General features: G+C 34.8%; 4 protein-coding genes across 4 annotated transcripts; all 4 read right to left on the bottom strand.

Moving 5' to 3' along the window:
• Nucleotides 1–920: 920 nt before the first annotated feature.
• Nucleotides 921–2,366, bottom strand: PHYBLDRAFT_122770 (hypothetical protein). Its single transcript, XM_018428886.1, has 2 exons — nucleotides 1,726–2,366; nucleotides 921–1,649 (listed from the first exon to the last, which is right to left on the bottom strand). Exons 1-2 carry the CDS (start codon nucleotides 2,343–2,345, stop codon nucleotides 1,064–1,066), a joined length of 1,206 nt encoding a protein of 401 aa, XP_018294569.1. The 5' UTR covers nucleotides 2,346–2,366; the 3' UTR covers nucleotides 921–1,063.
• Nucleotides 2,367–4,135: 1,769 nt separating this feature from the next.
• Nucleotides 4,136–5,417, bottom strand: PHYBLDRAFT_63263 (hypothetical protein; the record flags this gene model as incomplete). The annotated part of the gene is made up of 2 exons (XM_018441095.1): nucleotides 4,136–4,706; nucleotides 4,795–5,417. The coding sequence occupies 2 exons, from the start codon at nucleotides 5,415–5,417 to the stop codon at nucleotides 4,136–4,138; spliced, it is 1,194 nt and encodes a 397-aa protein (XP_018294568.1).
• Nucleotides 5,418–8,425: 3,008 nt separating this feature from the next.
• PHYBLDRAFT_109039 (hypothetical protein) lies at nucleotides 8,426–9,702 on the bottom strand (the record flags this gene model as incomplete). Its single annotated transcript, XM_018428088.1, has 2 exons — nucleotides 8,426–9,011; nucleotides 9,083–9,702. The coding sequence occupies 2 exons, from the start codon at nucleotides 9,700–9,702 to the stop codon at nucleotides 8,426–8,428; spliced, it is 1,206 nt and encodes a 401-aa protein (XP_018294567.1).
• An 850-nt stretch (nucleotides 9,703–10,552) lies between these two features.
• Nucleotides 10,553–12,166, bottom strand: PHYBLDRAFT_165053 (hypothetical protein; the record flags this gene model as incomplete). Its single annotated transcript, XM_018435152.1, has 5 exons — nucleotides 10,553–10,699; nucleotides 10,986–11,038; nucleotides 11,732–11,749; nucleotides 11,872–11,938; nucleotides 12,122–12,166. 5 exons carry the CDS (start codon nucleotides 12,164–12,166, stop codon nucleotides 10,553–10,555), a joined length of 330 nt encoding a protein of 109 aa, XP_018294566.1.
• Between the last annotated feature and the right edge of the window lie 2,991 nt (nucleotides 12,167–15,157).

Below are 15,157 nucleotides of genomic sequence, written 5' to 3'. Positions count from 1 at the left end.
GGCTACAATCGGTACGACACTTGTATGTGACACCTTACTGTTTACCCTGTCATTATATATGCAGAAAAGAAAAGGAGCGTACTCTGTTGTTCATTAGACACTCAATTGATTTGTTGATCCTTTAACAATAAATGGTGCCAAGTATAAAATTACCTCTATCTAATAAATATTATCTAGGAACTCTTTGATGACATGTGTATCTATTGACATTACACACCAAATTCAAAGTAGTTAATTGTGGCTTTTGTGTCACAGTATGCGATCATTGTGTGATACTCGCGCCATATTTATTTGTTTTAACAAGCCAGAGTTAGAAAAATCACAGCCTCCTTCTTTAAAAGGATAAACCAAGGTAGAATATTTGATTCTAGCACTCATTAATAAAGACTGCTACTGAATCCTGTCAAGTTAAAAAGAAAAGGGGCGATACAAAGATTTAGAATTGTATCGCTGTGGCTTCAGTACTCCTACAAACTTGGCACAACTTCTAGGTAATATATGTGATTTTTAAACCTTTTAATTTGGAATTTCACTTACTATCTTTTAAAAACTTGTGTAGAAATTTGCTTATAACGCTTCTTCTAATTGGATTTATATTAATGTGACTGGATTGCTAATCTTCAGTAGGCCAACGCTTGTCTCTATGAATTGCATCAGTGCTAGTCTTTTCAATATATTTATTTATTTTTAATAATTATAAAAAATCAACTACACGTTCAATACATAATATCAAAGGCATTATATATTTAAATACTATGCTTGGCAGCAAAAGTAAATTAATACTTAAAAGCTTCTCGTATTTTATTTTGCTTGATGTATTTTTCGATCTTGGATCATTTTAATTGTGCAAATTGTATATTACATAGTGTATATTTGTATTGTAAGACATGTATATCAGTGTAGAATCCATAAAAAAATCAAAATGGTAAGAATAATATGTTTATTAAAATATTGTTTTTTTTTATATGTAAAAGAAACAAAACAATCATCACCCCTCTATTGGTATTTAAGAGCGTCAAAAATTCAAAATGTCTATGTGTATTAATGTGTGCGTATATTTTTTTTACTCTTCAGTCTTGGTTGTGTTTGTGCGACGGCCTCTACGAATAGCCCATCCATATTGTTTTGGAAGAGATACCTCAACACCAAGTTCGGTACCAGCATCAGTTACCCAGGCTACCCGGCGAAGATGCTCGCGTCCAATCACAACGTAGTCGGCCTTCTCCTCCTTCAGAATAGACTCGGCGTCTTTTCCTGTACGAATGTTACCAACAGAAGCGGTTGGGATCCCAACCTTTGTTCGAATGGCCTCAGAAAATGGGACTTGGAACATGGATGGAGGTGGGTACTTGGCGTAAGATATGTTTCCTCCACTAGAAACATCAATAACGTCGACTCCAAGTTTCTTTAATTCTTTGGAGAAAACAATCGACTGATAGATATCCCATCCCTGCTTGTCTTCTCCCATGGCTTCGGGATTAGCAAAATCGGATGCAGAAATGCGAACCCAAAGCGGTTTGTGCTCTGGCCAAACAGCACGAACGGCACTAACGACCTCCAATGGGAACCTCATACGATTCTCGAGAGATCCACCATAATTGTCAGTACGCTTATTGGAGTTACCAGACAAGAAGTTGTGCAGCAAATATCTGATATAAATAAAATGTCAGTGTAAGCTAAAAAAAAGTAAAAAAATAACAACATTTTTTTTATATTTAATCTTACCCATGAGCAGCATGAATCTCAAGGATTTCAATACCAGCTTTATCAGCACGAATGGCTGCATCAACCCAGGTCTTTACACTGTGCTTGATACCCTCTACAGTTAATGGTATGGGCTGAGGATAGTGATCGGCGAACTTGACATCACTTGGACCATAAACATTATCTGGCCAGCCGCCGTCTTCTTTGGATACAGTGTAGTTTCCTAGGAAGGGGGGTGCTGTGGATGCCTTGCGGCCGGCGTGTGAAATCTCCATAGCTGGTACAGTTCCTTGGGACTTGAGAAGAGCAGCTATACGCTTCACGGGTTCGATCTGTTCATCATTCCACAAGCCAGAATCTCCGGGTGAAATACGTCCTTCAGGAACAACGGCTGTTGCTTCAATAATGATTATTCCAACACCACGAATAGCCCAGGCACCATAATGAGCGAGATGAAAATCAGTAAGAGATCCGTTTTCGGCTGAATACATGCACATGGGAGATACAACAACACGGTTGTGAGTAGTAATTGATTTCTGAGTGATGGGCTGGAATAGCTTGACATCATGTTCGGCAGAGGCAGGAATGGTACCGGCAGGGGCCTTGGCATTTGAACCGGCAATTATTTGAATAGTAGACATGTTGAAGAAAGGCTAGGTTGTTGAAGAAGCAGTTGAATAAAATTATTTTGATATCCATGATGGCCCTTTATATATACGTTTTTTTTTAGTAATCAAAAAGATATCATTTTTCGTAAATCATTCTTTCTGGAGCGAAACACCAGGCAGATTTGATTTGCAACCAATGGGCTCATAAACGCAAATACCTTTATCCTTTTGATATAAGAGGAAAGTGTCAGTCAACGGCAATATATTTACCAACACAAACGTGTTACAGCTCCCCTTATCCATCACTTAAACCATACAAATTGTACTTTTTAAATTATTTATAAATATGTGATGTAATTACTACACATTATCCTACTCCCTGGCTCACTAATACACAAACCTGTTTTAGACAACCCAAGAGACTCAAGGTCTGGCCCACTATAATGTTTTTGTGTTGAATGAAAATATATTCTGTGCTTGTTGTATTATTATTTTTTGGGCTAATATACAGGTTTTATCTATTTTAAGCAATCGTTGACACTGAGGTTCTATGGTATATAAACTTTTATTATATAAAGCTACTTTTGGTGATATTCTCTGGATCCAGAGTCATATTATTGAGTTTGGGTGTGTTATTAATTTAAGAATAGCAGTTTTCTCAATAAATATGAATTGCCTCTTTAGGACACTTCAAACGACTGTACTCATTACCCTGCGTCTATTCAAATAACTTTAAAAATACCATGGGAGATATTTTATCACAAAGCCTTTATTATGAATTGTACTTGAACTTAAACAGTAAAGATGAACATTTAACAAAAACAAATTAAATATTACAGGTAGCAGTTATCTAGCTATGTTCAATGTTTTTGCTTCTTGCATTAAGCCAAACAATCAGAATTTAATCAAATGAGAAGTCATGCTGCCTATATATCTCCCTTTTCCTGTAAGTAAAATACAGCAAGATTTTTTTTTCTCATGTATCCATAAAAAATATGTCACTTACTGCCAATTATGAACGAAGCTTGTTTGTTAAGCATATCGACAGCTTATTTGGAGAACATGTGTTTTCTCTAAATACATATAAAAAGTTGTTGTACTAATCAACAGAGACAGAAAGAAAAAAGATTATAAATTTCTTACAAATTTCTTACAAATTCCCAATTCATACTTTACCCAAACCACTGGAATTCAACTATGAATATCCCAGTAATGGGCAAATTCTATAATATCATAAAATAACCCAATTTGCTACATTGGTACACATGTGTATCTTTGGGAAAATCTGCCTTTGGAAAAATCTAGATTAATTACTCTTTAATAATGTCATTGTGAGTGCATTGTCTCACTTTACAGGTTATTGTGTTATACACATATATCTTATCTAGGATATTGTTTTCGTATAATATACATGCAAGATTGAGAATTAGAGTCATACACACACACACATATATATATATATAACCTGAAACCAAACTGCCGGATCGAACATTCAAATAACAAACATTCATCGTAGTCTTGTAGAGATCTACTTGCATTCATTTGTTCATTTGATGGTTCTCATTATTTGTACTATGCTTTTATTTTTTTTATAAAAATGAATATCACAGAGAATTATTCTATACAAAAAAGTTTCGTACTCTTTGAAACTGTGTTACATCCAAGGATACCAACATCCGAAATGTTTATATTTATATGTACAAATAAACTACAAGAACATTGGTGTTCAATAAAAAGAATTATCTAAAAGCTATTATGCATTACAGTGGATATAAGTAAAATCTACATGGGTGAGTCTAATTCTAACGGGATTTGTATAACTATCAAATAGACAGTTTATACATGCTATCTATTAAACTGCCTGATTCAGAAAGCGATATCTTGTCGGCCAAGAGTTTAGGAGTATCTTTTTTAGGAAAACAAGTTTTAAGAATACATCCACTACCGACAATGATGTAATCAGCTTGATATTTTTGGAGTATGTACTCTGCCTCTTCACCAGCGCATGTTGATCCAGTCGCTCCAGTTTGGATACCAACTTCATGCTTGATAACATTGGCCAATTGGGCTTGACATGTGGAAGGTGCGGGGTACTTGATATTCATTGTAGTGGTACCATTGGCAATTGCAATGGCATCTATGCCGATCTTTTTCAGCTCCTTACAAAACTCAATAGCTTGATAAATATCCCAGCCATCACGGTCACAGCTTAGAGGATCAGAATCAGAAAAATCAGTTGCAGGAAGGCGAAACCAAAGAGGTTTTTCGTCTGGCCAAGCAGCACGAACAGCCCGTGCAACCTCCAATGGAAAACGCATTCGATTCTGAAGAGATCCACCGTAGAAATCAGTTCTATTATTTAGATTTCCAGACAAGAAATAATGAAGCAGATGTCTTTTTAAAAAATAAAATAAAAGTGCGAGGACAAAGAGGTTGTCAGTGCTTAGAACTTTGGCAATATGATAACAGTGTGGCATATTACCTATTAGCAGCATTAATCTCGAGAACTTCTACGCCAGCTCTGTTGGCAAGAATTGCAGAATCAGCCCACTTTTGTACATTAGCTCTGATCTCCGTTACCGTGAGTTCGTTTGGCTGTGGATCGCTACCCGTATATTTGAGATCACAGGCGCTATATTTTTCTTCTGGCGAGTCGTCGTCTTCGTCTGGAGTCACACGGCTACAAATTAAGTGTGGTACGATAGATAGCTTACGGCCGCTGTGAGAAAGCTGAATACCAGGAACTGATCCCTGCGCCTTGATCAAATTTACTACACGCTTTAAAGGCTCGACTTGTTCGTCTTTCCAGATGCCAGAATCGTATGCCGTAGTCCGTCCACATGCTTCGATAGCTGTCGCCTCGATAATAATTAATCCTGCGCCATGAGCAGCCAAAGATCCATAATGTAACAAATGAGAGTCTGTAAGACACCCATCTTTGGCAGAATATGTATTTATAGAAGGAAAAACGATGCGATTATCCAAAGTAATTGATTTTTGAGTTGTTGGTTGGAGAAGCTTGGTATTATTAGGCTCTGTGGAGACAAAAGAAAACCATTTGGTGGTTTTTGAAGTTGGGCAAGAAGTGATGAGAGTAGCGGCCATTTTCAGGTGTTAACTGTCGAATGGAAAGTGTAGTGTAAAGTGTAAAGTTAGAGTATTAAAGATATTAAATTGTTTGATTAAGATAACTCATCTTTAATTTTTATACAGATTGCTTAGCAATTGATTGTAAATAGGTCTTGCTGAATAATAAATTATGATCAAGTAATATCCGTACACGAGTTTACCAAGGGTAAAAGAATTGAAGAACTTGACCAAGAGCTTCATAGGACTCTGTGGCTTGATTAAAAAAAAATAAAAAATCTACGTCAAAGAAAATCATTTTTGCTCCAATAAAATAGGTCGATGTATTATTTACGGCAAACTGGTTACTCTAATAGAGTGTTCCTATTATTCTACGGTGTACTTTATTTGTAATCAATTATCAATAAGAACAATAAGAATACTAATAAGAATAATAAAAATAATCATTACCGCAGTTTAACTGTACTGCGGATCAATTTTTATAAAATTGAAACAGTCGAATAGTAAAATATTATATTTACCAGAATAACATAGCTTACATAAAATTCGTGTAGATTGAACTCGAACTTTCTCTGCGATTGATGTTCTTTAATATGTAGGGGTTTAATTAAAATGATCATTTTATATTAGTTTTTTTTTCTTAACACTCTATTTCATTTCATTTTTATTCTTTTAAACTTTTAAGCACGATCACTGTCTAATACAACCTACACGGAAAGAAGGCTATGGGAAACCCAACAAGCATTAAAGTACTATATTTTCTTTTTATTAGAATAAATAAACCTCGATTCTTGTCTCCCGAAGCATTTCAATGCAAAAGCATCCAAATAGAATATACTTGCAGTATATAGTTCAATTTTCAGCAAGTATTATCGAAATAAGATGGTTTTTAAACAGGCTGAAGTGCTTTCATAAATCACTTTTATTCAATGATTAATATATGACAATATGCACAATAACTTTTTCTATGAATCTAACTTAATGATGATTGTTTTCTTGATAGAAAATATCTTTCTCGATCTCTTCAAGATTAGGTAAAAGAAATGTATTTTGGTAGTAGTTTAATGAAAATTGACGATATTGAAATGGCAAAAGCACAGTATTTTTTTTAGCATTTATCCCTAAGCAAAATAGAAAAAAATGGCTTATTTTATAAATTCATCCAAATTGACTTTTATTGTGCAAATTCTGTGTAAATTCAATGAAGGCAGTGCTTGCGTATTCAATCCGCATCACGCCTTTTCTGTCTCTCTTTCAAACGTATATTTCTTTATTTCTTCTCCTTTTTCCTTTCTCCCATTCCAATGCATCTTCTTTACAATGTTCATCCGGATTAGCTAAATTCAGCTAAACATTTCGCGCCATCGGCATTTTCAACAATCATTCTGAATTTTCTTTATAGACTTTATAGACATAAACAGCCTACACAATTAAACGCAGTGATCAACATAATTACAAAATCATACATGTTATATATTTATTCTATTTTGTTTCTTTTTCAGATTTATTCGATTAGACTGATTTTTCTTATAAATGAGCTCTCTTAATTACAACATTGACATCTTCAATCAAGTAAAAAAAAAAAGTTTAAAAGCGTGTTTTTTTTTATTGGAGACGATACTAATTAAAAAAGACTTTATTTATTTATTTAAAGATATACATAAAGAAACTATTCTATTTGATTTAATTTCACTTAATGTTCTTTTACATGAGGAAAAGAATAAAAAGCATGACACCAAGTTCTTTGTCCCCGCATTACGCGGCTCAATCTCCTTCAGGACGTAAACCTGACTTGGTAGCGAAGGAGGTGCTGGAATGGTGGCAAACCAACGGAAAGCACCCGTTCATCCAGCCCCACATCTCGTCACCGAGTAATGTGGGTGCGAACTCGCCAGAGAACTTACCACTAGGTGATAAGGTCCAGCTCATTCGACTACCAGTAGCTTCACCGTCAGCCGTTAAAGAGTTCAGTCAGGTTAGCAGTGAAGAGCCAGCACATCTCACCACAGGTTAGACCTCCCTCCCCCCAGCATCATGATTCCACATTGGCGATGCGATGTACACAGTAGTCTTTCCAAAAGAAAAGAGACCATGCCCCACGACTTCTCAGAATTAACTGAGCTGGCGAGTAACAACTTTCACTTTCCGATGCTTGTAGCATGGAAGAATCTCCCTGCAACGGTCGCAAGAGACGCCTCACTATGAAACCGGGACTGTTGTTGCTCAAGGAGAAAACAAACGATGCGCGTTGGAGGAGGTCTATATGTAACAGAAAATTTTTTCATCTGCGATTAAAGTTTAGGACTGCGCTTTTTGTCAGGCCTGACGCTCACGTCAGAGCAAACGTGATATAACTTTATATTCTTTTTTTAGTGGGATTGTGTAACTGTTCTACAGCAAAAGGGACAGCTAATACTATTTACTCAAAGTAGTTATGTCAGCGACTTTCCAAAGTGAAGTAAAGTAAATCAAAGAAGCAAAGATATAATGAAGTAATGAAGGGTTTGGTCTTGATCGGTATAGCAATAACTCTAAATCTGGAGTACAAGTTTCCATAACAGCGATTTGTAGGTTACTCTAGACTGGTCTGTGCACCTTTTGTTCAAAGGCACAAGAGAAAGTTATGTTTTCTTTTGCTTGTAAGAGTAGACACGAAATTGATTCAATATTTACTAGTAAATATTCCCGTATACTTTAAAACGATACTAAACAATAAATAAAAAGTAGAAAATAAAGCAAAAAGTATGTATATACGCATTATCTGGGTCTCGACACAATAGGTGGCGGAATGCTGAATTCCAGGTTGAGTCTTATTGAACTGAGGTTATACCTTCACAGCATATGTATTGTAAGACACATATATCTGCAGAATTTACAAAAGAAAATCAAAATGATAAAAATAATGTATTTATTAAAATAATGGTTTTTTACAAAAAAAAAACAAAACAACCATCGACCCTTTATTGGTATTCAAGAGCGCCGAAAATTCAAAAATTATACGTGTATTAAGGTGTTTATGTTGCTTTTTACTCTTCGGTCTTGGTTTTGTTTGTACGACGACCTCTATGAATAGCCCATCCGTATTGTTTTGGAAGAGAGACCTCGACACCAAGCTCGGTAGCAGCATCATTTACCCAGGCTACCCGGCGAAGATACTCGCGTCCAATCACAATGTAGTCGGCCTTCTCCTCCTTCAGAATAGACTCGGCATCTTTTCCTGTACGAATGTTACCAACAGAAGCGGTTGGGATCCCAACCTTTGTTCGAATGGCCTCAGAAAATGGGACTTGGAACATGGATGGAGGTGGGTACTTGGCGTAAGATATGTTTCCTCCACTAGAAACATCAATAACGTCGACTCCAAGTTTCTTTAATTCTTTGGAGAAAACAATCGACTGATAGATATCCCATCCCTGCTTGTCTTCTCCCATAACTTCGGGATTAGCAAAATCGGACGCAGAAATGCGAACCCAAAGCGGTTTGTGCTCTGGCCAAACAGCACGAACGGCACTAACGACCTCCAATGGGAACCTCATACGATTCTCGAGAGACCCACCATAATTGTCAGTACGCTTATTGGAGTTACCAGACAAGAAGTTGTGCAGCAAATATCTGATATAAGTAAAGTGTCAGTATAAACTAAATAAAGTACTAGAACATAATCTTTTCTAGCTTAAACTTACCCATGAGAAGCATGAATTTCAAGGATCTCGATACCAGCTTTATCAGCACGAATGGCTGCATCAACCCAGGTCTTTACACTGTGCTTGATACCCTCTACAGTTAATGGTATAGGCTGAGGAAAGTGATCAGCAAACTTGATAGCACTTGGACCGTAAACATTGTCTGGCCAGCCGCCGTCTTCTTCCGATACAGTGTAGTTTCCAAGGAAAGGGGGTGCGGTGGATCCCTTGCGACCGGAGTGTGCAATCTGTATAGCTGGTACAGCTCCTTGGGACTTGAGGAAAGTAGCTATACGCCTCACTGGCTCGATATGCTCATCACTCCACAAGCCAGAATCTCCGGGTGAAATACGTCCTTCAGGAACAACGGCTGTTGCTTCAATAATGATTATTCCAGCACCACGAATAGCCCAGGCACCATAATGAGCAAGATGGAAATCAGTAAGAGATCCATTTTCGGCTGAATACATGCACATGGGAGATACAACAACACGGTTGTGAGTAGTAATTGATTTCTGAGTGATGGGCTGGAATAGTTTGACATTATGCTCGATAGAGGCAGAAATAGTGCCGGCAGGGGCCTTGGCATTTGAACCGGCAATTATCTGGATAGTAGACATTATTGAGAAAGAAAAGGCTGGTAAAGAAGTAGTTGAATGAAATTATTTTGATATCTACAATGGCCCTTTATATATACGTTTTTTTTAGTAATCAAAAAGTCATCTGCTTCCGTAAATAATCTTTTCTGAAGTCAAATGCCAGACAGATATGATTTGCAATCAATGGGCTCATGGACGAAAACACTTTTATTATTTTGATATAAGAGGAAAGTGTCCGTCAATGGCAATATATTAAGCAGTACATAGGTGTTACAACGCCCCTAGTCCATCACTTGAAGCATACAGGTTTAACTTTTTGCTTATTTATAAAGATGTGATGTAATTACTACACATTATCCTGCTTCCTGATGCACAAAAACTGTTGTATTCAGCAGAAAAGACTAAAGGTCTGGCCCACTATAGTGGCTTTATGTTGGAAGAGGATATAATTTGTGTCCACTGTATTATTGATTGGGTTTGTAGACAAGTCTCATACTCTCAGTAATTACTGACAATAATATTGTTTGATATATATATTTATATTCCTTTTATCAAGTTACTTTTTACAATATTATATGAATTCAGGTTCATATCGGTGCGTTTTAGTGTACATCATTTAAGGTATTCTTCTAGATGCTCAGCATAATTCCCAACAAAAATATACCTAAATTGATTCAATTGACAAATATAAAAATTGACGCTATTATTATGGATGAAATGTAACAATAGGGGATGTCAACAGTCTCATAAGCTTTTTAGATTTATACTTCTGAGCTTAAAGTACATATACTATTGGTCTAAATTAAGCTATAAACATAAAAGGCTATAAACAAAAAGTCTTCAATCTAGGACTTGAAGAATTTTATTATTTTCATTTATCAGCCCTTATTAAACAAGAGTACAAAGCTAAAAAGCTTATGAGACTGTTGACATCCCCGGATGCCAGTACAGTGTTTCTACTTGAAATTCCAAGTCGTTTCAATTTCAAGTAAGAACATAGTATTGTACTTCCTGAAACCTGTCAAAACTTCATAATTAGTATGAACCAAAATACAGTGAAATTCAAGTTGATTTGATCAGCAGAAAAGCAGGGAAGCAATATAAAAGGCGAATATACACTAGTTTTAGATTTTAAAATGACAAAAATTATAATGCTTGTTCTTACAATCAAATTTAAGGTTTTGTTTTATTATATTTTACCAATAGACAATTTAATACTAATATACCCTTTTTGTAGTTCCGAATAATTGAAGAACATTTGGATGAATACAAAACTAATAGCGAAGAGATATCTAAAGTCTTACTTTTTCAAAACTGCTAGCCTTAATGTGTCTAAGCTTAAAGGACACTTCATTAGCTATATATATATTTTTTTAATAAAGTAGAGATATCACATATCAAAAGTATTTAAAAGGCTGTCAATAAGTATAACTTTTATCATTTTAAAAGCTAGCTTTAGTGGACATTTGCCATTCCTATTACTGAACTACTTTTCAGCTGCTCAAACCAACTTGAATTTTACTGTGTTATGGATCAAACTAATTACTGAATTTGAACATATGTCAGGAAATACAATACAGTCTATTGTTACATTAATATCATAATAATAGCATCAATTTTTGTGTTTGTCAATTGAGTCAATTTTGGTATTTTTTGGGAATTATGCTGAGCACCCTAACTAATGCCTTAAAGAGTAATAAAAATTCCTGGTTAAATTCATTACCACTTTAGTGTATTTCAAACGACTGTACTCATTACCCTGCGTCTATTCAAATAACTTTAAAAATACCATGGGAGATATTTTATCACAAAGCCTTTATTATAAATTGTACTTGAACTTAAACAGTAAAGATGAACATTTAACAAAAACAAATTAAATATTACAGGTAGCAGTTATCTAGCTATGTTCAATGTTTTTGCTTCTTGCATTAAGCTAAACGATCAGAATTTAATCAAATGAGAAGTCATGCTGCCTATATATCTCCCTTTTTCTGAAAGCAAAGTACAGCAAACTTTTTTCTCGTGTATCCCCAAAAGAAATGTCACTTACTGTCAATTACGAGTAAAACTTGTTTGTCAAACAGATTGCTAGTTCATTTAGCAAACATATGTTATTTCCAGATATAAAAAAGGGGGATTTCTGTACTAATCAACAAAGGAAAATAAAAACATTTATTACAAATCTCTTACAAATTTCTAAGTTAAGCTTTATCCAAACCACTGCAATTAAGTTATGAGTATCCCGGTAATATACAATCTATGTAACACCATAAAGTAACCCGATTAACTACTTTGTTACACGTATGTACTTTTGAATAAATCTACCTTTGGAAGAATCTAGATTAATTGCTCTTTAATACTGTCATTATGAGCGTATTTTCTCACTTTACATGTTATTGTTATACACATATACTATATTTAGGATGTTTTTTTTATATACTAAACATATGGCATCGATCATTTGAGGTATACCCGTAATAGCCATTATCCAAATTGGAATATATATAACCTTAAACCAAACTGCTGGAACAAACACTCAAATAACAAACATCTATCGTAGTCTCGTAGGGATCTACTGGTATTTATATGCTCCCTTGATGGTTCTTATCACCTTTATTATGATTGATTTTATAGGAATAGATACTGCAGAGAATTATTTTATAGAACTATAGCGTCTTATTTGAAATTGTGTTACAGTCAAGGATGTCAGCATCCGAAATGTTAACATTTATATGTACAAACAAACTACAAAAGAAATTTGTTGTCTGATAGGAAGGGCTATCCAAGGACCGTTAGATACTATTTTTACTAATGTTCTGTACCTGAGAAACTACGATAAATTTCAGGCAAATATATATATAAAAAAAAGAGTATTTGACTTTGTCATTATTGGTCTTTGATGGAGCTCAAATGAGTTCAAATGAGAAATCATCCTTTTGAAGAAGAAGCATAGGACCCAAGGACTCGAAAAACCTGAAACAGAGTACTTGCTCTGAGCTCTTTGAAATTTTTGTAGCTATTCTTTGCTCAGATTTAATGTTTGTTTTTATGGATTGTGGACCAATTTAGGACTTTCGCACTACTTTACCCAACTTGAAGAGAAATTTATTTAAAATTCTTTTTGATATTTATTTACTTATTATGTACAAACCATTAATGACAATATTGTATGTCCTGCGTTCTTGAGATGCGATTTTTCAAGGGCCCTTGAACAATAATATGGCTTGTTCCGAATTGTAGAATTTTTATTGAATTCACTTTTTGTGTGTGTACAACGGACCCGATCTTTTTCTCAAAGAGTGATTTGACATCAGTGATATACACAGCTGCCTTTATTATGTGGGCAAGTTGTGTAAAATCGAAGAAACCTTTAGATCTAACAACAAACTCCAAGAACCCAAGTGTTGTCCGAATGATCTTGTGTGCGGGATATTGTATTAAAGTCTAGAATATCGCATTCTATTTTGATGGTAAACATATTATTTGGTTGAAAGTAATAAGCAATATATGCACATTATTATCTAGAGAAGCACAGATGCAACTATACTTCAATTCATATTTGTCAATAAACTTAGCAAGTCAACAGTTTCAATAAAACTTGTCGTTTATACCAGCCATTACGAAATGGACAATTTGATTGCAGTTAAATTTTAATTCTAGTATATAAGTAACCGTACTCTCCTTTGTTTAATGAAAAGTGTTCAAGGTATTCAGAAAAGTTCAACTTTTGAGTTTTTGACTAAATACTCTATATTTGACCGCCTAAAAGTAAAGCATATCCAAAAAGTTCTTCCGTATTGTCTTTGGAGTCAAGTATTAAAATAATAGTATCTTATTTCTAACTCGAAGAGTAATACTCTATATAGATAGGAGTTTGACATAAGAACAAATAAACAGAAACCTTGTTTATAAAGATTTCTTTGTGCTTTTATTTTCTCATGGATTGATTTGGACAGAATCAAAGGTGGCCACATAATTATATCGGCTAAAGTGTATTTGATGTCAAGGTTTATTTAAAAGAATATAAAGATATTGTAAGATAGTAAAGTAGTGCATTAAATATCAAATAAAGAAAGAAGTCTGTGAAATAATAATAATAAAAATAATAATAAAACATTCAAGATTTGGCCTTAATCGATGTTCATGCAACCATTGGGAGGACAAAATCTTTACATAAAAACTCCCTCTTTCTTTTTCTACTCCGAACTGGTCTGTGCGTTTCTTACACAAAGACAAAAGATTGATGAAATGTGAGCCGACACAAGAATCATGGCAGCCACAGTATACATGGTCAATGATTAGTCAGAGTGAAAATGAAAGTGCCTTGGGATTTACTAAAGTAAGTACTAGTTCTATTGTTGATTCTTGTAATTCCAAATCAAATTTTACACTGGGAAAAGACTGGATATTTTGAAGTTGTGGTTTTATTTTTGGCTTATAATAATTAAAAAAAATCACCAAAAACCAAAATTGAAACAAAAATGACTGCTTTCTCCAGTGAGATTTCCAGCGAAACCCCCATTTTTTTTTCCTGTAGTGATTATTTTATTGCGACTTTTCACATTGGGTAGCCTTTATGGTCAGGCTGAAAGGACAGTCTGACAAGATATAATGGAAAATAAGCGCTACGTCACCCATGATTATTACTTTATGTTATATACACTTTTTTTTCGGGGGGTCATACTGTTATATTTGTTTATAACGATGATTGGAGATTCTTGACTCAATTGCGGTTTGCCTGTGCCCATATTTCTGTTGGTGCTATTATTATCAACAAGAACAACGAAGCCATAATTATTAACACCGGGGAAACATACAATAGACAACGAACACTTGATGCTCATAGAGAAACGTTTGTCAATAAGAAGGAAATGGCAGTAGTGTCATTTTTGCTACCAGTAGAAACCAAATATTACAACGCGTAGGTAAAGATTATGGGAGATACTGATGGCAGTAAGCTAGTTGTGGAGACCAAAATATTAAATGACATAATCACTCCAAGTCTCCTAATTGATTCTATTCACCAATCGAGTATTTTTTGGGAATCATTTTACATTTCGACTGGGACGACAACACCGCTTTGAAAACTCTGGTATTCTTGGACGATGAGTCGATTAAAAAAGCAGACATATTAGCAGATAATCTTAATACAGGCAATATAAATTGCTCTTATCTAAGATACCAATTTCGACACTTGCGATCTAAATGTCAATACTCTTCAGCTTATCTCCTGTCGTTTATCAAACTTTTTTTTTCACAAATATCTACGATCACAGCCATATACCATTTTCACGTTATATGAAGCACTTTACACGGGCTACGATTCGGCAGCAAAGATTGCCCCCAAACTTTTCTTTTATTATATTGCTAGTCTGGTCCATTCCAGTACTCATCCGCCTCTTCAGAGACAATATATAAACACTCTATTCGTGAAATACCAAGACGGTCAAATGAAATATATCTTACAACAAATCGT

Source organism: Phycomyces blakesleeanus (genome assembly GCF_001638985.1).
Source record: "Phycomyces blakesleeanus NRRL 1555(-) unplaced genomic scaffold PHYBLscaffold_5, whole genome shotgun sequence".
NCBI lineage: Eukaryota > Fungi > Mucoromycota > Mucoromycetes > Mucorales > Phycomycetaceae > Phycomyces > Phycomyces blakesleeanus.
The sequence above is the reverse complement of the archived record's forward strand: the minus strand, read 5'-3'. Positions and strand labels throughout refer to the sequence as shown.

What these genes read in the sequence shown, in the direction of transcription:
- PHYBLDRAFT_122770 (XM_018428886.1), bottom strand. Translation starts at nt 2,345, where the DNA reads ATGTCTACTATTCAAATAATTGCCGGTTCAAATGCCAAGGCCCCTGCC. An exon ending in GAGATTCATGCTGCTCATGG is followed by an intron (nt 1,650 to 1,725) that starts GTAAGATTAAAT and finishes TATTTATATCAG; the next exon opens with ATATTTGCTGCACAACTTCT.